Consider the following 26,553-nt stretch of genomic DNA (forward strand, 5'->3'; position numbering starts at 1 on the left):
TGAACCCATATATACATATATATACACATACACTTGTATGCACATATATATTATATATATTTATATACATGCACATATATTTATATACATGCACCCGTATATACATATATACACATACACTTGTATGCACATATATATTATATATATGTATATACATGCACCCATATACACATACATATATACACATACACATGTATACACATACATATATACACATACACATGCACATATACTACTTATACGCATACACATATACATATATACATGTACACATACTACTTATCCATAAATTGAGGTAAACCGAATTAGACACCAAAACAGAGGACATGATGTCAACCAGTTTAACACATCATTCTGTAATGTTATCAGATGGTTATCTCTTATTATTACACATGTGACATAACAGAAAAGATGTACTTTTGCTGTTAAATGCTGTTTGGATTTTTTTCTCTCTCTACATTCTGGTTTCAAAAGTTGGCACCTGAGTTTTACCCCTTTTTGGCCAATTAGAAGGAGGAATCAAACTGTTATTAGTGCTGTACTTTAAATGCAATCTCTTTGTTTCTTTATGAACACCATCATGCCACTCGGTTCTCTTCCCCTAGAGACAGTATCTTCGATCGAGTCTTGTGACATGACACCTATCTGGGTATTGTCTTGCAATAATAATTGAGGTCATGGTTTTTAATAGCGCTCTTGTGGAGTTGTCTGTGATCTTGAGAATAATACTGTATTTTTTTTTTTTAATTACCAACAGCCCAAAGACACAAAGCAATGTGATTATTGGAACGAACATTAAAAATTAGTAAATACATTAAAAAAAAATGTCTTCCAGGACGGTAAAAAAAATTATCCTATGGTTTTGATGATTCACGGACACATTTGAAAGATGGTACTAGTTGTTTCTGATCTGAGCATTACATGAGCCACCTCTGAAGCTGCCAATCAACACGGATCTTTTCATTCTCTTTAAATGAAGCACACATAATGTATATATTCTCAGGTCTGCGAGGTCGATACGTGCTAATTGTGTCTCCGTGGAAGCGTTAACACACATGGTGATGGCAGATGATGTAAAATTGGCTCGAATCACACTCTCCTTCCTACCCTATTGTTTGTGTCCCTATTCGGTGCAGTGACACAACCAACAGCAAAGGGAACTGAAACATCACACTGCCTTAATAATCCTCCACCGCAGTCAATACTGGAACATTCAGTGACTTAGGAAGGCGGGAGTGCAATATCCTCAGACATTTACACAAGCAAATTAATTGGCTGACTGCAAAACTCTGTACAAAATATATGTTATTTAGCATATTGCTCTCCCTGGAGAACAACACGATATCCATTTAAACAGGGAAGACAGGCTGTGATTGCTCATATTTCAGCAGCCAATGACTTTATTAAATTTGAATCCAATGTTTTCTAAACAAGTCTTTAACTAGGGAAAAAACACATTTGTGATACCTATTAGTTTTGGTGAAATTGGTTTCAAAAGTAAACAAAATGCCCTTTATTAGCTCACAGGTTATAACATATTCAAAACACTATAAATTTGATCATGCGTACACTACTGAATATTAACACTAAGAAGTGTTAATCACCAGCCAATCGGAATGGATTTTGATCAGAGGAATGATGGAAGAAAGACGGAGGAGCAGCTTTCCCCCTCAGGTAAATCCACTACATCTTCATTTCTGTTCATCAATTTCAGTATCAAACTTCTCATGATTCACATTGTATTCTTTGCTCCTGATAATAAAAACAGAATAAAACAAAATTAACATTCACTTTTTTCCCCCCAGCACACAGTTCAACCGACACAGAGCGGTTTCCTGATGAACTAGTTGACCTGGAATATTGGCCGGTAAATGTTGTGAAATGTCCTCTAATTCTTGAATATTTTTATTTGACTTATTAAAATTGATGAATACATATAAAAAGGTGGTGTCAGCTATTAATGGCATATGGCCCAAATGGAGCCAATGAGTCTCAATAATGACGTTTCTTATCAGAAAATAATTAAATACTTCAATGTGTTGAAGCACAAACAACAACAGAGTCACTATTATGGCTGCTGTTTAGACAAAAAAATGATAAAATTAAAAAATAGTATTTTTATGAGAGTACAAAAAAATGATAGCTAGTAATGTACAAGATCTTGACATCGCCTTACTGTAAAGGCAACAACAGGAACCTTACTTTTTCCAATATTTACTGTTTTACTGTGCTAAAATGACTAGTATGAAAATTCAATGGAATTTATGGTTGCACAGTATTACTGCAAATCATATATATCGAAAGCTATTTTTCATAAACAAGCATTTTTATTGACAGTTCAGCACTTGGCTTTGAGACAATGATGAGAAAGCTTTCCACATTAAGGGAATTACACGACTTCTAGAGCCTTCTAAGATGTTTTATTGGCAAGCGCTAACAAGTGACTTCCTGTTATCACAGACACCAGTGGAGCTTTGCCGATGGAAACATAAGGTGCACAGCACTGTGGCTTACCACCATCATGCAAGACCAACAAGCTGCTGTCTTCACTACTTGACCTTACAAATCACCACTAAAATGCTATATTTTAATTATTATCTTATCAGCCAGTATAAGCCAGAGTTTCTATTAATGAATATTTATTTCACATATATTTTTTATATCATTTCTATCCAAAATGCATTCGATGCTGCTGTTTGTATTTTAGTGAATGTACCAAAAAGATTGTATACTTGTAGGCCTAATTGCTGGGGTCATGCAATTTAGGGGTTTGACTACCCATAGGGAATCATAGTAGCGACAGAATTTCTTATACTGTGAACTATATAAAGGTATATTTTGGTTATTTGTTGATGGAAATGTATGTAACAATGAAAGTTTTATCAATAAAAACTATATTTCTGATTTGAGATGCTTTCTCGGCTGTATTTCTTTCTTAAAACCACCAAATATTTTGTTCGTTGCAACTAAATTCTCACGAAACAGGTGATAAAAGTGCTTCCGAAAAGCGGAAGCTATTTTTTTTCATCATAACGTATTAAAAAAAAAAATTATTTGGAAGGAGGAACCGCTAGAGAACTCCAAAGAATTAACGAGGTGGCTACTTGGCCACCTCAGTTGATTTTGGAGTGTGAGGGGACGTAATCCAGAGCTGGTCTGGCTCTGATGTTTTAATGGAGGGGTTGGTCCAGCAGAGGTATTCACATATGGGACTTGTGAAACAATAGGCCCACTGTGGAGCCCCACAGTTTGCTCTTGGGGCTGCCAGAGGTCTCTGAGCGAAGCTCTTTAAATAGAAAGATATCTTTTTTTTAGCGGTGTTGGATGGGGCGAGGGGCGAACCGCTGGTTTGATGGTGTTTCCTGTCCTCAAAATGGACGCAGTATTTGTAGATATCAACACGCATCAGAGAACTGATGTTTTCTAGACTAACTGTCTAACACCGCAGTGTGCCTTGGGGAGAAAAAAAGCATAAAAGAAGAAAAAAAACAAGGTTGGATAGAAGTTAGGACATAATATGCAAGCACTGCAAAAATTTCCTACAGCCATCTGGAAGTGTTTTACACCTTTTAGACGGTGCCGGAATGTGTGGGCTCTGCTCGTTTGTCTTTTTTTTTTGGAGTGAAAACGATTTTTCTCGCGTCTGTCGAAACATAAATAGACACACGTCGAAAAAAGAACATGGAAGGCTTTGGACTAATCGCTGGAAAGCTGCTTAACTGCCAAAACTGATGCTAAGAAATAACATCAGACCTGTCGCAATCCTCAAGGATTAATATGTCTAGCGTCAATTCTTGTTGCTTTAATTTATTGGACAATCTCACTCAGCCAAAGATTAATTTCATTATTGTGAGTTTATTATTTTTCCCAGAGAAAATAATTTTAAATAAATGACTTTATTCCAGGGTTGAAATGTCAACACGATGACGCCTTGATTACATTGTTCATAAATGTTAATATTTTTTAATGGTTTACAGATCTTACAATTAGAGGTGCAGCAAAGTAATTGACAACTGTATTGAAAATCTATCAATCATTTAAAGACATTATTTAATTAACGATTCTCCAAATCATTTCAATTTTGGCGAATTTTCTGCATAATCCATTACCATGTTCTGTTTTTTTAATACACCAAATTACTTTACCTCTACCAAATTGGTCGACTAATCAAAAAAAAATCATTAAGAGATTATACAATTACTCCAAAAATCATTACCAGCGACAAAAACAACTCAAAAACAACTAAATTTTACAACAATACAAAACCACGACATATTATTTAACAATTTCAGGAACAATGCTCACTATTATATTACCTAGTTTGTCATATAGATATAAACGTCCGAAACATTTTGACTGGGAATGTCAATGAGTGCCCTGATTCGTATTTGTCTTAAGAAAATGTGTCATCTGATCATTGCAAAGTTAATCGTCCCTTCCTGGTTTTACTACCGTTCTACTTTTGCTCTTTTGCAGGAAACTAAAGTTGGAGAAAGAGTTAGCTGGAATGCTGTGGAGGATTCGTTGGGAGGAGCTCCAGTTTGAGAGCCCCAATAAATTCCACAAACGAGCCGGCAGTCGCCTTACGCTCTCACAGGTACGTGATGGCCTCGTCATTTCCTGCATAATTTAATTACAATAAAGGCAAGAAGTAAAAACTAACCGTCCAGATGACTTTAAAGAAACAGAAAGCTGCAAAGAACACTTGTTGCGAGACTGCGTTACACTCATATGAGCTCATATTAAAGCGAGCAGACCTGAAAATGTCATCATAATTCTCGACTTTGTATTGCCTTCTCCAAAAGTGTTACTGTCACAGCCTCCATTGGGCAATTAACAAGTTGCGGGTGGCTCTTCAAGCAGCTTTTATATAAGATAGCTTTATTTTACACCGTTTTTATTGTCAGTTTATTATTGGTCTGCCAGGAATGGAAAAAAGTAATCATTTTTCTACATTCAAGATTTAGCGATAGGCACAGAAAAAGCAGGGAAGAAGCCTGGAAAGAGCCAAGATCTTTTGTTTCTGCATTCCGAGCTGCTTTGCAAGTGGTTTCGTGAAGGTGGCTGGGTTTGTGGTGGTAAAAACATATTAAGTGATCGGTAAAATAAGCTTTTGCCTGGCTCTCGCTCGTATATTTATAATACCTTGTCGCGTTCTTCAAGTATCAGGTTCTGTTGTCTGAAGGCTCACGCATCTTCTGCGGGTTGAGCTTCATCCAACGTGCATTTGTAAAAAGCAACATTTTCCATTTTTGTGTCCTTCAATCCCAGGATTACACTGTGTATTATTATTATACACAGGGGTTTTTATTAGGTAGACATTTGAGTTTTCATTCTTCTAGTCAAGTTTTTTTCCGTCTGGTTTGTTTCTTCTAACTATTTACATCACTGATTAGAATCTCAGGCATGCTTGATCATTGGTTTGCCAGAAGAGTCGCGTAAAAGAAAATTGCTTGAGGAACTTAAGCCAAATTACTGGTTTTATGCACATTGGGGAAAATGAGAACTCTTTTCTCTCCTTTGGGAAAGAGATGAACTGGACTGTTGAATTTGTAATTCCGACTCTAAGAAAGTGTTTAATGCTATTTTGACATTTGCTATTCAAAATGAAATGGACGTGGATATCAAAGTATCGCGATATATCATCATATTGAAATATTCTCACACTCCTATTAGCAAGGAACTGTTAACATGATATTTTGGGCTCAAACTATTTGAAGAGAAGAATGACATGTGCATGAATGATATGGCCATCCAACCTGACCATTTCATATCAATAATTACAAAAAAGAATGTTTTGTCAAAAATCAACAGTAAAAAAAATCTTATTTAAGATGAGGGACTTCATACAATGCATAATATCATACATACAAAAAAGGTGAAAAAGCCTGCCCTATCTGAAACCACCAATTTACCCTCTTACAACCCCATTAAAAATCTGTGGAGCAGCATTCAAACAAAATTATAGACTTAATCAGGATATAAAATCCACGCGTAAGTATGATAGTGCATTTTCTAATGTGCTGGCAATTTTTGCATTCTATCCAAGTGTAAAAATGTTGCTCCACAATCTCTGCACAAATCGCCTCTGCAAAAAGGACCCAATCAAAGTTTGAAAATATATTTACTCAAGCCCTTGGGCCGCTGTTTCGAGGACCTGAATACGCTTCATGAATTTATTTCGCAGCTAAGCCGCACCGTCAAAAGTGGAGAGAATTTTAATCCTTTTGCTCAAATTGACTCAAGGCTAACACTCTTTTCTCATCTCGTTCTTCTCAGAGAGGCTCCAGCTATGGCTCCCTGATAACTGCTCATGGAAAATACCAGCTATTTGCAAAAACGGGCTATTTTAAGGTAAGGTTTGGTGAGTTCTGACATTTTCAACTCTCTCTTTTGCCACCTACACATGTACATGCTCACTGAGGAAGCTGGAGAGGAGAAAGCGTGTGGGCGAATGTAGGTACTTGGTTTTAACGGGAGCTGCAGAATGCGTCAGTGTTCGGATTTCTTCCTCCTGCCCATTGTTTTCGATGATCCCGCCTTGTCGTCTGGGGTCTGTGAACATGATGAAAACAACTTGTTGCTGATGTTCACGTATATGTTTATGGAGGAGGAAGTGTGAGGAAAATGTCAAGCCTAAGTGGTTCAAAAAGGACAACAGTGATACTGTGTTTAGCTGGCTGACACCGATTATTAAGTTGTTGCTGTTAAGATGGTATAAAAAATTGCTCAAGTAAGATCTCATGAAATATTTACTGTAATTATAATACTTCAAAATTACAGGAAGCAACAAACTACTTCAGGCAGTGGTTAAAGAATACATGACGGCCTCCTCCATTTTTTGTATTACAAAGTTATTAGTACTGCATATAACTCTGAACAATAATATTATACAGACACCATTGTTAGCAATGGTAATAACACATGAAGTGTGTTGCTATGGCAATCAGGTCATAAGCCTTGGAATTAGAAGCAAGTGTACCATCAAGTTGATTTTGATGGTTGGATAAAATTACAGCACATTTTTTGAATCAATCGGCTGCTGAATTTCTCTCCCTTCATTTTTCTCGCCAGTTTATCCTCAATTGGCAGAAATCTCATCAACTGACGGGCTATTAATGCATGGCGTCATTCTGTCTTGTTGCAGGGCAACTTGGTGGCTATCAAACATGTCAACAAGAAGAGAATTGAGCTCACCAGACAAGTATTACTGGAACTCAAACACGTAAGTATTGCATACTGATCAAATTTGTAGTCAATTGCATATTCAGTCAAAGTTGAAAAATGCCTGTTTGTTTTTACCTTACACCTCCACTGCATCACTTAGAGAAGAAAATGCGAACACTATTGGCTTGTGCTTTCAGTTTGAGGACAGACCTTGAGCATTGATTTGAATTAGAAACAAGGCTCTCTGTGAGGCAAATATATTAAAATGTTCTTAATCTCTCTATAAAACGAAACAGCCATGAAGTCACATAATGGTACTAATTTCCGCTGCCGGTAAAAGACATTCTCATCATTTTACAACCTCTCCTTTTTAGTATGAATAAGACAAGGTTTTAGAATATAATACAGCACAGTGATTTATTTTTCAGTTATTATCCAAGTGTCTTCAATGGGCTGCACATTTGCATGATGTTAGTGTAGGCAGTGTGGGTAAACTTCGCACTTTTGGTGATGTGAAAGTGTGTGCGTGTCTGTCTATTCATGAATGGCTGCACTACTTGAAGACAAGTAAAGAGTGTATTCTGCTATTGCCTGAAGTCAGCTGTGATAGGCCCTAGTTCCAGCTGGTGGAGTAAGGAGACCCAAATGCTGTAAAACAAGGCACTCGCTGATACACTCCAACTATTTTTGGCAAGCTTAGTTTCCATTTTCCACTTTTTGATGGCTGATTCAGTAGATATTGCTATTTATTTGTAAAGGTCAAATAGTAGTTCTTCAGTAAAGACTATGTGCCTTTGAGTAACTGTCCAGGTGGATTGGTTTTTAGGTGGAGCAGAACCCAGAGTAGTTGACGGACATATATTAACATTTATAAGCATTGTTTTTTTTTTTTTTAACTAAATGCAGAGTACAAATATTGAAAAATCAAGGATTTGTCGCGTCATCTGTGTCAACAGAAAGTCACTACACCTTAAGAATGTCAGGAACAATCAGTTTTACTGATATAAATTGAGCAAATTATTGCCTATTTTGAAGTACAATTGTGTAAAAAAACAACAACTCTGTTATGAGTCATGAATACTCATCACACTACAGATAAATGGTGCATACAAGTAAATTCTCTGTTCATCAAATCGAAACTGGACTTTGTGAAAGTACTTGTAAAACTTCAGAACAAAAGCAAGAGTAAATATCTTGTTGGAATGTTTTACTGAAGGCGATTCCAATATTTGCACTCATGAACCCATCTGCATAACACTTTTCTTGATTCAAAGATAGTTAGAGAAGATCATTTGCCATCTCAGTCACTAGGCAGGCCACATGGAAGATATGCTCCCTGAACTGGAAACTTCTCAGACCTCCCTGAGGCCAGATCTTCCATCAAACCTCAGCTCAGGAAAAACCCAACCAGATGAGGGCCGCTGGTGGAAACTTAACCACTTGTCTCCCAGACCCCCTCCCCTAAGTCACCGGTTTTCAGCAGGGGGAAATATATAGGGCAAAGGGTAGGCTAACAACATCTCCCAAGCAGTGAAACAGGAGCAAACGACTCCCTGGTTTTCTGTGAGAACACTTGTCAGTCAGAATTTGCGGGAGAAATATCCCTGCCAAAATTCCAAATACCGTCTTTTCCGCTAGCTTTTGAAATATTGACTGCTGCTTGGCAAGAGCCAGTCCAAAGACTCTCGTTGATGCCTGAATTTACATTGAACAATTATTCATAAAACATTGGAGGAAAACACAAGTCCATAAAAATAGTATTAAAAAACAACAGCAACTCAATATGGAAAGATGTAGCTACAAATTGGAGAATCATAAAATACATCATAAAAAAAAGAAGTTCTTACAATTTATAGGGCAAGTGACTTATAAAATAAAAACTTAACTCACATTTTGGGTTATGTATGCCAAAATATTAACATTTAGTGTGGCCCACATAACTACTGTGTATTCTTATTACTTCATATTATTTGTATTTAATTTTTGAATGGATTAATACCATGATACATTGATTAAATATGAAAAATGACATTAGTACAAATAAAATGAATAAGAACTCAAATACACTAGCTTTAGCCCCTAATAGCAGTGAATCTTTTAATTTATTATAATTTTTTTCATAAACCATTTTTTTACACAATGCCCGATCTTGTCAATGATAGACATGCAGTTATAATTTAAACGGGGAAGACTGGATGAGTGCTCATCTTTTGGCCCCATTGATGGCGATGGACGTCCAATCCTGTTTGACTGAATGTCAAAATTGGACATCCAGCACGGTCAATGGGAGCCAATGAGTTCAAAGAGTGCCCATGTTGGGCAAATGTTGTCATTCAGATTGAGCTTGGCTGTGGTGCTCAAACTTGTTCATCATCTCAACACATTTTAGCACTCCACCCGCCCCCGTTCCACACAGTGCCTCATTCATAGCCCCCAAATTATGTACAAGCACGTTCAACTAGGTTCCCTGTGCAGGAATTAACTTCAGTACGTTGAAATGGACATTGTGCCAACTAGCTGGCTGCAAATACAAAATTTTGATGGAATGCTGGCAGGGCTGATCTCAACTCTGAATATAAATGAACTGCCAGTCCTCTCTTTCCACAGGGTTGGAGAAGTGTGACGTTTGGAAAGTTTCACTGTGTTTGTTTGTTATTTTCAGATGAGGGATGTCCAGTTTAACCATCTCACACGCTTCATTGGAGCCTGCATCGATCCTCCCAACACGTGCATTATAACGGAATACTGCCCTAGAGGAAGTCTGCAGGTATTGCTTGCTATTTCAAAAAGTACTCTCTAAAAAAGTCTTAACTGAACTCATTTTTGATGTGACATTTTCTTACCAGTGCGAAAATTCAACTCTGGAAGTAAATATTAATTAGTAGCAGTAACTAATAACTAATATCCAGCCAGCATATAAATGAACCTATACAGTACCAAACTAATTTTGCTTTAAGAGAATAATGTGAATGATGCTTGAAGCCATTTCATTCATGTCTTCCAGCATCTTATTAAAATGAACGTGCTGCGGGATGATGAAAAATCATGTTGAAATACTCTTAAACAGGATTTATCTGTCGATTGGGGCAACTGTTGGATGCGAGTGGTTGAAAATCAAACCAAAATCCTCTATCCTTGAAGTGTAGCTCAGTTAATGGATGTTGTCCTCATCCTTTGTTTCATGTTTACATAATTTAGGTAATGATGAGCTTTTATGTATACCTTGCAGGACATTCTGGAGAATGAAAGCATCAACCTGGACTGGATGTTCCGCTACTCACTGATCAATGATATTGTGAAGGTATATAGGTGGGAGGGATGTAGTTGCATAGGCTGCAAAAAAATGTAAGCCTCAAAGAAACAACCTAGCTTGTTGCCATGGTTTCACGCAGATACAGTGTATGAGAGTAGAGACAATCTGAATTGGCACGACTCGGCATTCAGTGAATATTGCCGTCAGACGGCGCAGAGTGGGAGAAAAAACACCCTTCTAAACAGGGCCAGCTTCATCAAATCTAATCAAGCATTTATTTAAAACGATGACTTCCATCCTCAAGAACACAGAGACTCTTTGTCACAGAATCTGACTCTTCGAAATGTTTAATATTGAACAGCATGCATATGAATTTCTACATACAGATAGCAGTCCAGTCAACCTTTCAACACGAGTGCCACTCATATGCCCCCCAGCCACCCCCCAGAGGACTTAACAATAGTTTTACAGAATTTCCCCCTGAGACTAATGTCCTTGAAACGTGGCGTCTTTTCAAACCCTCAACATACATACATTACATCCACTTGTGAAAGCTTATTGTTTCCATATGTCCAGAGTTACTGAAAGTGTCCTTATAAAGGCGAAGGGGGGAAAAAAAGAGTTCCTTGATGGATGAATGAATTTCCCCTTCTCTTTAGGGCTTGAATTATCTCCACAACAGCTATTTTGGCTGTCATGGAAATCTGAAGTCATCTAATTGTGTGGTGGACAGCCGATTTGTGTTGAAAATCACGGATTATGGACTGGCTAGCTTTCGCTCGTCCTGCGAAAATGATGACTCTTACGCTCTCTATGCGAGTAAGACATCTTTGCATAAATGGGATGTATATACAATGATTTTGCCTCATTCTGACTGTATGTCACTTTTTAGAGAAAATATGGACAGCTCCTGAGCTTCTCATATACGACCAGCATCCTCCTCAGGGGACGCAGAAGGGTGACGTGTACAGTTTTGGCATCATCCTGCAGGAAATAGCCCTAAGAAATGGACCTTTCTATGTGGAAGGCATGGACCTCAGCCCCAAAGGTATTTCAATTCAATTCTTCTGTCTTTTTTTCAACTGGCATGAATCCTAAAATATTGAAATGAATACCTGAAAACTGTATTTTCCAGACATTATGATGCATTGGAGGCAGATGTAGCAACACTTCACCCTAAAATTTTTCCAACTTTTATATACAATAACCTATTAAATAAAACAATTCTAAACAAGCATTGCGATAATGAATGGAATGACGAGCGTGATTATCTCTGACAATGCAGTTTACTTTGTGTTATTGACTTTTACAAACAAAATGGATTGGTAGAGGACACTACTACAGTTGGCAATTGAGTTTGACACTCAATAAATAAACAAAAAGATATTTTTAGAGCGCTAGAGTGTACAGGCATTTTGAGAAGTGATTTTCAGAGGCCCAAGCCAAGCATTCCAGAGGCGAGGGGCCCATGACCACAAAACCCCGACCACCTTTTTTAGTTTTGAGGCATCAAAAACAGCCAATCGAGGCCTGCTTGCTGTCTTACACTGGGGCTATTTTTCAAAAAATGGAGCTGTGGATGTATTAAACTTGATTGGTAACATGATTTTAAAAAAGGGCTAGTAATAAGTCTGGTCAAAAAACTAGACCGATGGGATTTTTGACATCTGGTATGAATTCAAAGTGGATCTGTTGCCATTTAATGCAAACTGAAAAAGAAAGATTTCATGGTTTTGGATTCTTGTCACAATTCTGAAAAATTACAACTAAATGTTGTAATTCACTGTATAACATAATGGTTGCACCCAACTTAAAATCAAATGCCAACTTTTAGTTATCAGGTGATAACACCAAAATCTCAATGGGCGAAATAGATATCTTGAATGCAATTCAAGAGTAAGTGTCCAACTTTGACATCACTCCCCATTTATATTCGAAATTCCCTCAGGGGATTTTCCTCAGAGGATGACGTTTTTTTTTCTCAATGTTTATTCACACTCATGCTCAGTGGTGATTGCACCGGTGCCACTAATCCATTAACAGGCTAAATGAGCACTTACCTTTCTCCAAGATCTGGTGAAATTGTTTAAAACATAAGAACTGGTTGTCCAAACGCCGCTAGTAGCTATTTTCAAGCACGAAAAAACCCAATGTTAAAGAAGCGGCGATAACTGTTTGATTACAACGTTTCTGGAAATACTCAAAGTTTGCACACTCAAAATGTTTCCTCTCTTTATTAGAGATTGTGCAGAAGGTCAGAAACGGTCAAAAGCCATATTTTCGGCCTACGACAGACACGAGATGTCATTCAGAGGAACTGACCATTCTGATGGAGGGCTGCTGGGCCGAGGACCCCGCAGAGAGGCCAGATCTTGGCCACATTAAGATTTACATGGCCAAACTCAATAAGTAAGAAACCTTTACTTTGCTCATTCCCTTGGAAGTTAAGTAAAATGTGCAAACCTTTGGGAAACATCTTGAATTTTATGTTATTGTTTTATGGTTCGTGGAGGACTGTATGTTCTGTTTTGGTGTTTTTTTGGCTCGCTGTAGTTCATCATTATCTTCTATTTGCCTGTGCAATAAAAGTGACTTTTCCTTAAAGATTTGATTTAAGGGTAATCATAAATTAAAGCAAAGGGTTAGTTCAAAAGACACATTTTTTTTATTTTTTTTTATTCTCTGCACCTCTTAAAGAACTTCCATAATGAATGTGGGGGTGATTGATAACCTTGAATCACTCAAGGATAATCACATCAGTGGTGCAAGCCAGCATGTTAATGTGCTGTTTGCTGGGTATTTTCATTAAGTAAATGTATGTCGTTGACATGACGTGATGGATTTCCTGATCTATTTGGCCTCCCCGTTGTCATGTTTTGTTGGGGTTTTAGTAGTTGAGTGTTTCCTTGTGTGTCCTGTCTGCGTGATTGTATGAGTTTCACCCACTGTGTCTAGTTTGGCTCTCCTTCCCTTGTGTGACCTAGGTGTTTGTAATTGTCATCAACCCCTGTCTGTCTATTGAAACCCTGTGTTTTTGTATATCCGTGTGCAAGTATTTTCTGTGTATGGTTATGTTAGCCTTTCATCTGTGTGCGTCTCTCCAGATTAGTATTAGGATTATTTTGTACTTCTTTTTTTCATTAAAAACGTAACTTCACTTTATTGCCTACTTCATGCTCCGCAGCTGAGGCAAATCATAACACCTGCGAGTTTGAGCTGGAAAGTAACAAGAAGGCTGTTCAGCACTAAGTGGTTTATTTAAATTTGCGAGGAGTTAAAGGTAGCCACGAAAAGGTGACCCCTCACTGTGCAAGTGCAACTGTGTACACTACTTGCTCTATATCACAACAAGTATGTTTAACCACTTTGTAAACAAGAAAGCACTCAGGCAGTCTCTAGCAAAGTGCACAATTTACTCTGTCTGATCCTGATTTTGTCCTATCTGCATCTAGATCTGGAACTGCTTAATAATACATATTAAATACTGTGACTGGGCTTGATGCTTTGCAGAAACGATTTAAATCTTGTGTGAAAAATCAGAAGAAAGTGGGTTTTTGTACCAAGGAACCTGACTGGCGCCTGTTTCAATCTGATATAGTACTGAGAGAGTCTTACAGTTATTCCGAAAAAAAAATCAACATTAACAGATTACCAAAACAAATATTGTTTTTAAAATGTTACACTTGAATGTCCAAATTAAACTTTTGGAGACCAGTAGACGCCTCTTAATCTTGGGATCTGGCAAACACGTATTGCTAGTAACATTTTAAATATGCCAATTCGTTTAAACTGGGAGGTGCAACTGTGAATGCTCATATTTAAGTGCCATTGATGACGATGGATGGACGTCCAATTCATTTGGACTTTTTTGGTATTTATTTACAGAAATGTTGCATCAAAAAAATTCTCATTGACATAAATTTCTGGCAGAATGCATGCCAAGTAACCATTTATTTTTATCCATTGAACAATAGCGTATTTCTCTCTTTCGTAGTTGAAACGTAGAATATTGTGAGTTCATTTTCTGACCCATGTATCGATCGGTGAATTAGATACAGTAGTTTTATTCTGCTCTCTGGGCTTATTTTCCAAAGGGAAGGCAGCACCAGTATTCTCAACAACCTGCTGTCCAGGATGGAGCAGTACGCTAATAATCTGGAGAATCTGGTAGAGGAGCGAACGCAAGCCTACCTGGAGGAGAAAAGAAAAGCCGAGAATCTTCTCTATCAAATTTTACCACAGTAAGAAAAAAATTCTTACACTTACAAAGACTGAACTTGTCCACAGAGGCTGGATTTGAATTGTAAACTAGTTTAAAGGGTCTTGCCTGACTGTGTTTCCTCTTTTAAAGTGACCCATTTTCAGTACAATTTCACTGTTGGCTACTATTTTTCTGCATTGACCTAAAATGCATGTTTGGGATATTAATACAGCAAGATAAATGTTTCATGTCCTTGCGCCCGTTTCGTCAAAGTAGCAACAAAGAGAAAATTGAATAACTTTTGCAGATTAATCCATGATAGATACAGTGACAGTGTGTGGGTAAAAATTAAATCTCTGTTCTCTCTCTGTTCGCAGTTCAGTAGCAGAACAACTAAAGCGAGGTGAGACGGTACAGGCAGAAGCTTTTGACAGCGTCACCATTTATTTTAGCGACATTGTGGGGTTCACATCCATGTCTGCAGAAAGTACGCCACTTCAGGTACTTTTTTTTAATCTACCTACTGTGAACATTAACCTCACCCACCAAATTTCACAATCAATTCTTATTTTTTCAAATCCGACAGATATAATTTACACCCAAAGACTACAGTCTGATACAAAAGTTTTCAAATCGATATCAATACTCCTAAAAATATTCGATATACCATATTCAATGTTACAAAAAACAACCATTAATCACAATCATTAATTTGTTTTGTCCTGTCATCGGGCTCTTAAAAAGCAAATTAAAACTTTGTATTTTTTTGCAACTGTTTTAGCACCTCAAATGAATTGGACGTCTAGCGTTCTCAATCGGAGTCAATGAGCCACCAAGAAAAATGTAAAAATATACTCACTGTCAAGAATTTTGTTACTCAAATTTTCCTCAAGTTTCTGGTGCCTCATGGCCATGCAAAAACAAATGACAAAACCTCAGTATCAATGCTTTGGCAATCTAAGATCGTATCCGAGCGCAACACATACTTTGGACGAGCCAATAGTAATTAGACTGACTATAAGCCGAAAGCTTCAAAGCAGAGAAAAAAAACTAGCCGCTCTTAGTCCGAAAATTACGAAACTTCAATTAACTTCAAAGGCACTAAAATATTTTACTAATTCTTAATCATGTTCCAATTTCAACTCCCTATGTACAGTAAGACATACTTCTTGGAGAGAGTGTTTCCCACACACTCGCTTCAAATCAGAATAGTACAACTGTCAGAGTATGCTGACGCAGAGTTGAGTCATAGTGAACCACAAGCGCTACCTCTATTTTGAGAAAAAAAGTTTACTTTCCAGGTAAAAGCTATAATGATCGCCAGCTAGAAGCAGAGGTTCAAACAATAATTTTTGCACACATCTATGCACTCATCCTTAGTTTAACTTCTGTATTGACGGTATGGGATCATAGTTCCCCGGTGACTCAGTGCTTTGTGAAACCCATCTCTTCAATTGTTACACACTATTCTTTTCCTTGCCAGGTGGTCACATTGCTGAATGACCTGTACACCTGTTTTGACGCCATCATAGACAACTTTGACGTTTACAAGGTAAATCAAAGTCTCGCACAAAATGACACGAAATGAACGATACGTCCAATCCATCCCTAAGGTGGAGACCATCGGTGATGCCTATATGGTGGTGTCAGGGCTGCCAGTGCGAAACGGGAAACTCCACGCCAGAGAGATTGCTGGAATGTCGCTGGCATTGTTAGAGCAAGTAAAAACGTTCAAGATTCGGCATCGACCCAACGACCAGCTGAGACTCAGGATAGGTATCCATACAGGTGAGGCTGAACATACAGTGTGTGGGCACATGGATCGAGCTAGATAACTCGCTCATTATAATATGTAATAATATATTTTATTTTAGGTCCAGTCTGTGCTGGAGTTGTTGGTTTGAAAATGCCCAGATACTGTTTGTTTGGAGATACTGTCAACACAGCATCCCGAATGGAGTCGAATGGAGAGGGTGAGTGTCAGAATCCTTTGTTCTTTGATTTTTGTTTGTTTTTTTATTCTTTGTTTTTCTCATAAATGCCATATCCCGCTGGTAACAATTTAGGACTGCTATTTGTTCGTTGCCCTTTTTTTTGCTTCTAAAATGACTTCAATTACTAGTTAATTTGTCTGAAGGAACTGGAGATTAATTTAGCGTTTCCATTGTATGTATTCTCCTTTAAGTCATCTGGATATTTTCAAATACCATTTTCATTGATAACTTGGAAACAATCAAGCTGTCCTATCAGAAAGCTCCTACTCTGAGGCCCATTTTCAAATCTAGTTATTTTTACTAAAAGTGAGGAAAAAAATCACAAAACAAAACTGTCATTGCAGTTATTGTCATTATAAACAAATACTGTGTGTACCTACTATAAAACATATTTTGATTGCTTCATAACTTCTATAGTGCGGCAAGAGTAGTGGCATGTTCCAATAAGAATGTTTTATAATCCAGATATCTTCATAAACCACAAGGTAAAATGATACTTGCCTTCGTCATCCGCCAGCAATGATTTAAATAAAAAAAACATACAAGCCTTTTATACTGATGGTGCTATTCTTATCCTGCAATGACAGGAACTCATGTTCAGAAAGTGTGATGGGATATCATTGGAAGTATTGATGAAGTGCTAAATCGCTTCCTGTGTTCTGCCTCTGCTGGTAAATAATTGATAGCACTCAGAGCGTGGGGCCCTTAGCCAGCGATAAACTGGAGCCCATGCCGCCGCCAAGATGCCCATCTCAAATATCCACAATGTGTATCGACAGCTCAGTTAGCCTTTCAGCCAGTCATGTTGGACGAGCCCGAGCATGACCTTGCAATCTTTTTTTAGTTTCCACCAAAGTGGCCGTACAAAAATTTAAATGTGTGTTTTACAGCTCTGAAGATCCATCTATCTTCAGCTACCAAAGAAGTTCTGGATGAGTTTGGCTACTTTGATCTCCAGCTACGAGGAGATGTGGAAATGAAAGTGAGCAATTTATTCCCTTTTGTATTTATATTTATCTGCTTTAGCATGCATTTTACACATACATAACTCCATCCAAGAAACAAGCAAAATGCATTCTAATAAAGACCAAGTCAAAACAATTATGATATACTAATCATTATTTTGACATATATCATATATTGTAGATGTTTATCATTATTCATGATCTAATCCACACGTGTCAAAGTGGCGGCCCAGGGGCCAAATCTGGCCCGCCGCATCATTTTGTGTGGCCCGGGAAAGTAAATCATGAGTGCTGACTTTCTGTTTTAGGATCAAATTAAAATGAAGAGTATATATGTATATTAAATTTCCTGATTTTCCCCCTTTTAAATCAATAATTGTAATTTTTTAATCATTTTTTCTGTTTTTAGTTAAAAAATCATTTTGTAAAATCTAAAAATATATTAAAAAAAGCTAAAATAAACATTGTTTTAGATCTATAAAAAACTGAATATTCAGGGATTTTAATCCATTTATAAAAAGTCTATCTAAATTAATCTAAAATGGAACGGCCCACATGAAATCGAGTTGACGTTAACGGGGCCCGCGAACCACCCCGAGTCTGACACCCCTGAACTAATCAGTTTCATAGTGCAATTTAGCAAACAAACGTTGCCAACCTTCCCTGCCGAACTCAATTGGACGTCTATTGCCATCAGTGAGTTAAAGGAAAGCTAGGATTGATGATATTTTTTAATATTCGCCATAATTTCCTGTACATTAACATTGATTTGTGGTTTCCAGGGCAAAGGTAAAATGAGAACCTATTGGCTACTCGGGGAGAAGTCTGATGTGTATGTTATCTGAGAGGAGGAGACCACATCAGAAGATCCGGTGGCCGAGCCACTTCTTTATTTGTTCTAGAATAATTCTTTTGTGTGAGATTTCCATGCAGAGGAACAGAAATCCTAAACCAAATACAGAGGAAATTCCAGGTATTTTTATGACCTGAATGCTGCAAATGACAAGTGTTTTTTTTTGTATGAAGAAATTTGCTCTGCTAAAAGGGAATACTTTTCACAGAAAATAAGGTTTTTTTTGTGCTCTCTATATTAAGATTTGTATAACGTGTTTTGAAGTCAATGATGTATTCATATTTCCTTGGAACACCTTTTAGAGAGTGTTTATATGAACACTGCTGGCAGGCTTTAATGGTGTTCGACAATAAAATGCAAGACGTGTATATATGTATATCCAAGATACTGTAAAATATTTTGTTCAATAAACATATTAAAATATACTTTGCCAAATGTTATAGTCTTGTTTATATTTCCAAATTAATAATGTTTGTGTGTATTGATTTGAAATCCTGTCAATGTTCTGTAGGGAGGATTTTTATTTTAGTCAATTTGCCACCTAATTCAGTGTATTTAATTTTGGACATTTGAGAGGAAGTCAAAGGAACATGTCAGTGAGAGCAAGCATCTTTTTTCTTGTGACATCATTCCTCATTAGATGCTCATTATTAGCTGTGGCTCTTGGACTCAGAATGCGCGTATGTGTTGGTCTCTCGCGCTCTGCTGCAGACCATCTTTCTTTCCCAACTGCGTGACTGTAATTACCGCCCACTTCCTCCTGGTAAACGCTATCTTTCAGAGGCAAAACACTAGTGTGAATCTCTCTGCCCAACCATGTGTTTTCCTGTTCACTTCACACAAGTCGATGCTCTGTCTATAACCTTGATGTTTGCAGGCCAACTCAAAGAAGATCCTGTCCAGATGGCATTTCTCACAATGACGAGAATATCTTGACTGCCATTGACGGCGATGGATGCCACATCCATTTTAACGGTGGTCTCTCAACCAACTAACCCAGCTGGTATCACTGCCTACATAGGACATACATGCTAAACAAGACATTTCTGATTCATTCATTTTCCATACTGCTCATCCTAACGAGGGTTGTGAGGGTGCCGGAGCCTATCCCAGTCAAATGTGGAAAGTAGGAAACAAACCAGTCACAGGGATAATTTGGAGCGATCAATCAGCTTACAGCTTGTATTTATGTATGTATGTATGTATGTATGTATGTATGTATGTATGTATGTATGTATGTATGTATGTATGTATGTATGTATGTATGTATGTATGTATGTATGTATGTATGTATGTATGTATGTATGTATGTATGTATGTATGTATGTATGTATGTATGTATGTATGTATGTATGTATGTATGTATGTATGTATGTATGTATGTATGTATGTATGTATGTATGTATCTATGTATGTATGTATATATATATATATATATATATATATATATATATATATATATATATATATATATATATATATATATATATATATATATAAACTAATTCACTGCCATTGACGCCGATAGATGTCCAATCCAATTTAACTGTGGGACTGGTTCTGGTTTGATATAGCAAAACAGATGCTGGAATGGTTTATTTTTATCAAAAGTGATTGGAAAATTGTGCATTAAAATGCAAATGTTCCAGCATTTGTTCAGATTTTCCGCCTCGACCAAAATAACACGACACCAAAAAGGCATGCAAATAAAGAGTGGTGGGGGGGGGGAAATCATTTATGTGACATCTAAAATGACAAGTACAAATCTCCCCAAGGCTTCCTGTTATCATTTAATGTTCTGCGTTCATATAAACTAAAATAACTTGTCACCATAGCTACCGCCCGCTAATCCTTGCTGAATGCTCAAGAAGGATGAACATCTCTCGGTATTGTCCTGTGATTGACAGAACACATATTATGAGATTCAGGAGGAAACGCTCCTTTACAGTTGATTTCTCCAGTGACATTGCTCTGTTTGCCAATTTGCATGGCATCAAGGTGCACATCCATCTCAAGGAGGCTCTGCAAGTTACATTTTATTGTAGTTTTCTTGCTGTAGGAAGCTTTTGCGAGCACCATTTTTTTAACCTGTCATAAAAAGTTGTGCAAGTCACTCAACAATGGAGGAAATGATAAATAAATACATATTAACCTTAATGTTTTTGTCCTTTTTACACCAGCTGAATTCATGTAACATGTTCAAAAGGAGGGAAGAAATATGGAGAAATTAGTTCATAAATTTATTTTAAAAGCAGTCATTTTGAGAATTATTGAATAAAAGGGTCTTGGTCATCCCGCAGCTCCCCGATAGGTGTGGAAAACTGGGCTGACTTTCTAAAAGGTGTGTTAGGGCATTCTACTGCACTCACGCCCTGTAAAACAACACAAAAGAAATACCTTCAAATACTAAAATCCATCTTAATTCTGATTATTTGTGGGCTTTGGTCAGAAATGGTTGCAGACGTGGAAAATAAATGGGAGGAGTAATATGGCTTCTTGTCTTTAAAATATATATTTTTCAACTTGGTACAAGTACTACACATTTTATAACTCCAAACTTGCCTTTCAGAGAAATTACCCCAAATTACAAATGTGTGCAAATATATTCCGGTAACAAATATGACCTACCTGGACCCGCTGAAAGTTTTCACTCCAATAGCTGATGGCCTGTTCTGTTGTATAATCATGAAGCTGGAAATGGATATAATAAAAGAAAAAATCTGTCTTTGACAACAACAACAAAACTGCATATGTATGACATGGTTTCAAACAACCCAATTTATATTACAAAGTATAACATTGAATTATCCATAGCAATCAAATAATTTTTTTTTACTATTGTATCCCTTTGCCATTGACAGTCATAGATTAAAAAAGAGAAAAAAAAGGATTCCAAGATACATACACGGTTGTTTTTACTAGGTTGGGGTACAAATCCCTCAACTCTAAAATCTCTCTGGGTTACTGATGCATACTTCTGTTGGGGAAGAGGAGGGTTCCGTTCTGCATGAATCTTGTCTCTGTGAATACACCATCAGACAATTGCTGCATAATTGATGTGTAAAAATATAGCTTTGAGGTTTATTTCTTCTGGGGGGGACGTTTTAGCAAATGTTTTTTTCAAGTATTTTCAGTTTAGTGAAATGTATCTCAAACATGTTTGATCATTTTTGGCGTGACGCTGAGGTGAAAATGTAATAAAACGGGCCAGACTTTTTAATGTTTCTCACATACAAATGTTCTGTATTCCTTCTTGGATGGTCTCTATGGGTTGAGTTTAGATGAGTTGTTCTCTCAAGAGCAAAATAAATAGAACGATAACAAAAATAAGTATAACAATGCGTCATGAAAAGATAAAATTGAAGATTAAGCTACTATGGAAGAAAAGGTAGAAAGATGCATGGTCACTTATTCCCTGACTCAAACCCTATTTAAAACGTTTTCATTGTGATGTGGTGGTTATTGAATGTTCCAATAAATATAAAAATAAAATCCAACTAACAAAAGAGTTGCTTGATTTAGATTAGAAAAAGACCACCAAAACTGAAATAGCAATTTGAATAAATACCTGATTATTTGGCCAATTCGTCGTTCCAAAAGCTCCGTCCTGAGACCTGAAATAGGAAGCATATAAAAACAAATGTGATCTAACGATTGCAGAAAATTGCTTTAAACAATGGTGTCAAACTGGTGGCCCGAGGGCCAAATCAGTCCTTTGTCATGTTTTTCGCCCAAATAAAATTTATTTCAAATTGCCTTGACGTGAACTTTTACCGTGTTACCATTTTGAGTAAAAACGCTCAAATATAAAATATGAAAATTTTAATGAACGGAATAAATATCTAAATAGAGAAAAATATAACTAACAAAAATCCCCTGAAACTTACAAAAATTAACACTGTCCTCACATTTGTTTTCTTTTTTTAGAGAGAAAAATTAAAATAAAATGAAAATAGGGGAGGATAGGTTAAATTTGTTTAAGTGACTGAAATAAATACATTTTTGAGGTCATCTATATTTCTAATCAGTTTATTCACTAGTAAAATACATGACGATGGACATTAGCTAAGCATCCAATGGGTGCAAATAAAAAATTTGACTTGGCTGAGATCATGTCCCCCCTGAAGGAAAGCCTAACTACAATGTGCCCCTCGAGAAAGATGACTTTAGCACCCCCGCTTTTGACAGTGCACATACCCTGCAGCCTCACCCCTGCACTCTTCGGAGGGACAAATGCTGCTTTCAGGGTGGTCATGCTTTCCATTTTAGCTCCAGTATTCATAGTGAGGATTCCTCTGTGTCCACGTCTCAGGATTTCTGCCCTTGTTTGTTTGGGCTTCAAAAATGTGACATTTGGAAGAAGAAGAAAAATATACATCAACCATGTATTACTAAATTGCAAATGGACATCTTGATTTAAGTCTTGATAATCATCTGTGATTTGATATTAGTGTCATTAGCAGTGAATGTATTACATATTGCAAAAAAATAGACATTAGAAAAAGTTAGTACTATTATTTATGTTGATGATGAATACTGATTCCAAACGTTGGAATAATTATTCATGGTTATTAACATGCATTTTCCCGAATTTATTCATTACATATATTCATTAAAATAAAATCTATTTGCTCATCTATCTCTGCCAGCGACGTTTTGTAAAAATGCAGTAGGTACATGCCATGTTAAACGGGATAAGTTGGATGTTTATTAATTAAAAAAATAATAATTACTCGCTTCATTTTCGAAGACTCACCTCTTGCGGACGCTCATTTTGTTGATTTTCAGCCCCTTTTTTGTCCGACATTTCGGCAAATTTGGTCCACTATATCATCCGAACTGAGATTACAACGAGTGTGACTGAACATTGAAGTTTTAAACCGAAAGTGCGTTCGAGTCACCACGACGAAGCCGTCTCCATGGTAACCGCATAAACACACAGAAGTTGAAACCTTTGAGGATATCCACGTTGTGGCTGAATTTGACGTCATATCATTCGTTCATACTTTGAATAGCTGCGGGGAAAAGTGATATTTTTAACATGTTGCAACGTCTGAGTTTAGTTTTAAGTCTAGCCAGTCTTGTGTCTACTTTTTATTGCTCAGAATAATTTGATAGTTTCCAGAAATTGCACAAGACGTTGCATGACTTTCTTCACATTCTATTTTACTCATTTATTTATCTATAATTGATCATATTTCCAAGTTGGGAGGTAAGCAGAAGGGGCTATCACTTAGATCATGTTTCCGTGCAATTGTTTATTATTGAAATACTTTTGATTTTTTTTAACACTAATTTAAATAAAAAAAAATTGACATTGAATGCCGTCAATGGCAGCCAATAAGTTAATGTCAACGTACTATAACGTTCATAACATATGGCTACATTTCACGTATTTGCTCATTTCACCCTAAAAACTCACTCCTCCTACAGTCTTGTAAAAATAATAAAAATGATAACCTAAAAAATGTCTAAGCCAGGGTGATACATTTTGAGTAGTTCAGTATATTATATCTCCATCCATGTTGTACACCTCAGAGAAATGAGCCTAATTAGAATGTAATATATGTATTGTTTATATACAGAATGGGGGGGGGGGGTGTCACCTATAGATAATTAAAGGGTAATCATCAACCTTACATTCCTTTAGCTGTCCACAGAGCAAGTTTGCGAGTATTTGATTCAGCTAATACATAGCTTTGTCCCCCAGGATGCAATTAGAGGAGGGGTTAGTGGGTGGAGGTTACGCTCCTGCCAATTGACCACCTGTTTCACATCCAATTTTATCCAATCATTGATCCAGCCAATCTTCATTTGAACAGCAGGATTCAACTCAAGCATGTGTTTTCTGGAAAAAAAAGCTTTGTTTTTAAAGACCTGAGATGTTTTGAGCCACCTTTATAAATGTACTGTTTGTACCGTTCATTTGACTAGAATAATTATCTGAAGCAATAAAACTAAACGTCCTTCAGAATTGTATTGAATATGTGGCAAACTAATGAAACTCACTGCTAAATATTATGTTGAGCAATCTTTTGACACGGCTAGAGAAATCAAATGATGTTCATATTTAAATCAGTGGCAGTGAATCGGTTATTCATTAAAACAAAAGTAATTTGGTAATTAAGATACCAAAAAAACAATGACGTGAGATTAATCGTAATTAATGAAGTGTTTTCACATCAGTCAGTTAATTGTGATTAACCATATTCTGTATACTGTGATAATGAATTTAAAAGTAGCACTTTTATTTCAAATTCTCTACCTTAATAAGAAAATAGTAGACTATATTACCTCAATGTTCTCCTACTGATGGCAATAGACATTAACTCGCCAAGCCTTCAAAAACATGTATAAAAAAAAACAGATAAGATTGTCAAATCTCAACCCCATTGAAATAACACAATCCTGTTGTTCTGCCTTCACTTCCAATCCATTTCCCATCACATCCCCTCCGTCTTTATTCAAAACGATGCTGCTAAATATAACACCCCGGTCTTGTTACAGTGGATATAAGACTCAGTGAAAACCACAGAGCTGGTTGCTGAGACTCTGCAGCAGAGTTTTGACTGTCAGGCGGCCAGTATGTCTGGAAAAGGCTGCCAGCTCGGCATGAAAGAGCACTCACAACTCTAAAAACTTCATCGGGCTAAGCACAGCTTTCCAGGTGTTCACGGTGAGCATGCATTTTGGCTCAAAAGTCAAATAATTGATTGGCTGCAATTGACAGTAATAGACGTCAACAATCTCCGTCAATGGCATTGAGACATTATTAATCAATACCAGAGGTCCCAGTTGAAATTCATTGGATATAAGTGTCATTAGCAGTGACCATTAAATATTGAAAAAAAAAAAGATCTAACGTCTATGGCAGTGAAACATAATAATAATTCAATGCTAGCTATCCTAATTCAAACAGAACTAAGTTAAAGACAAATGCTGACTTTTTATTCATACATGCACATTGAAAACATTTTTTTACTAATGTGTGGCAAAAAAAATCGCAACCTTAAAAAATGCATATTTTATATTGTCCAGGTGTACCTAATAAATCCATGATTGTAGTATATACACGGTACTACATTCCTGACTGGGTTTTTGTGATTAAAATATGAATGGAATATATTGAAACAAGAAGAGAAATTCCTTCCTTAGTAACCATTGACATGAAGGTCTACACCCAAAAGTCAGGGTGCTTAATCTGGCCTGTGTGGGCAAGGCTGTACGCAATCTGCTCAACAACTGGTCACTATGGAAACACGAACATCGGCAAAGATTCAGACCCGGTCGCTTTCTTTTAGACAGTGAAAAGGAGGAGTGATTCAGACACTTCCGATGGATTTTTCTAGACCAATCATTACATCCATATGACTCAGTTGAATAACAGACATTAACTGCGTTTAAATAGTCCCATTGACACTGCCATAGAGCCTATAATTATGCTTGCATGTCATTGGGAATGTAGATTCGGTATGCCTGTATTGCATAATCACTTTTTGCCACTTTGTCAAAGTGACTAGTCCATAGCAACGGATCCCTGGTCATCTTTTCTCGCTTTACTTTAATCTTTTCCTGACCTTGCCCAACTCACTGGAGCCTCTGATAACTGCTGAGAGCAGTTTTGGGCTTTCATCTTCTCACTCTTCTGAGTTTTGCCGTTTTCCATCATTACCGAGACATGTTGTGAGTCTGCACGTGCCCAAATCAGTGTTTAATTCTTGCCTATTATATCCATAGAAACACAAATGGATCATAAAAACACAAACAACATGGTCAACAAAGTCTATAGTTTGAATTTGGGAGTACTAAGAAATAAAGTGCCAATGCTGGATAATATTGATATTGATAATGATATTTCAAGCTTTATTTTGCTTATGTATTGACTCATTATATTGCTCCCATGTGCTTATTATATGGCCACCAAGCAAATATAGCGTGACCTTTATCCAGCCCAATTAGCAGCATAAAATAAAGAGGTGGAAAAAAGATGTTTTGTCAATGACAGCCCGTATTTAAAAATGGAATAAACATCTCTCTTGTGATCAATATTGCTCTCTTTCATTTCAGATGCATAGAAAACTGACAGTATAACACTAAAGGGCCTCTAAGGATTATATAAA

General features: G+C 36.9%; 2 protein-coding genes across 4 annotated transcripts in view; one reads left to right on the forward strand and one right to left on the reverse strand.

Moving 5' to 3' along the window:
- The window catches only part of npr2 (natriuretic peptide receptor 2), a 31,017-nt gene extending 12,159 nt beyond the window's left edge, over positions 1-18,858 (forward strand). The window contains exons 8-22 of the mRNA XM_077622916.1: positions 4,477-4,597; positions 6,280-6,354; positions 7,148-7,225; positions 9,830-9,934; positions 10,397-10,468; positions 11,080-11,239; positions 11,313-11,468; positions 12,661-12,829; positions 14,515-14,661; positions 14,999-15,122; positions 16,105-16,173; positions 16,235-16,409; positions 16,496-16,594; positions 17,506-17,597; positions 18,363-18,858. Of these exons, the coding sequence (XP_077479042.1) occupies positions 4,477-4,597; positions 6,280-6,354; positions 7,148-7,225; positions 9,830-9,934; positions 10,397-10,468; positions 11,080-11,239; positions 11,313-11,468; positions 12,661-12,829; positions 14,515-14,661; positions 14,999-15,122; positions 16,105-16,173; positions 16,235-16,409; positions 16,496-16,594; positions 17,506-17,597; positions 18,363-18,425 (1,705 nt within the window). The 3' untranslated portion in view covers positions 18,426-18,858. The remainder of the gene's footprint in view (positions 1-4,476; positions 4,598-6,279; positions 6,355-7,147; positions 7,226-9,829; positions 9,935-10,396; positions 10,469-11,079; positions 11,240-11,312; positions 11,469-12,660; positions 12,830-14,514; positions 14,662-14,998; positions 15,123-16,104; positions 16,174-16,234; positions 16,410-16,495; positions 16,595-17,505; positions 17,598-18,362) is intronic.
- Positions 18,859-20,457: 1,599 nt separating this feature from the next.
- spag8 (sperm associated antigen 8) lies at positions 20,458-23,330 on the reverse strand. Of its 3 annotated transcripts, none has more exons than XM_077621897.1 (6): positions 23,190-23,330; positions 22,631-22,769; positions 22,002-22,047; positions 21,409-21,453; positions 21,062-21,124; positions 20,458-20,521 (listed from the first exon to the last, which is right to left on the reverse strand). In XM_077621897.1, the coding sequence occupies exons 1-6, from the start codon at positions 23,238-23,240 to the stop codon at positions 20,470-20,472; spliced, it is 396 nt and encodes a 131-aa protein (XP_077478023.1). In that variant the 5' UTR covers positions 23,241-23,330; the 3' UTR covers positions 20,458-20,469. The 3 variants fall into 3 exon arrangements, with proteins under 3 accessions (XP_077478023.1, XP_077478024.1, XP_077478022.1); XM_077621898.1 differs by lacking the exon at positions 20,458-20,521 and adding an exon at positions 20,653-20,805; XM_077621896.1 differs by lacking the exon at positions 20,458-20,521 and adding an exon at positions 20,653-20,805 and having other exon boundaries at positions 21,339-21,453.
- Between the last annotated feature and the right edge of the window lie 3,223 nt (positions 23,331-26,553).

The sequence above is a fragment of the Stigmatopora argus genome, chromosome 16, assembly GCF_051989625.1.
Source record: "Stigmatopora argus isolate UIUO_Sarg chromosome 16, RoL_Sarg_1.0, whole genome shotgun sequence".
NCBI lineage: Eukaryota > Metazoa > Chordata > Actinopteri > Syngnathiformes > Syngnathidae > Stigmatopora > Stigmatopora argus.

Coding starts and splice junctions, on each gene's coding strand:
- spag8 (XM_077621896.1), bottom strand. CDS start 23,240: ATGTCGGACAAAAAAGGGGCTGAAAATCAACAAAATGAGCGTCCGCAA. Junction 22,770..23,189: donor AAAATGAGCGTCCGCAAGAG/GTGAGTCTTCGA, acceptor ACATTTTTGAAG/CCCAAACAAACAAGGGCAGA. Junction 20,806..21,061: donor AAAACTTTCAGCGGGTCCAG/GTAGGTCATATT, acceptor GTTGTTTTACAG/GGCGTGAGTGCAGTAGAATG.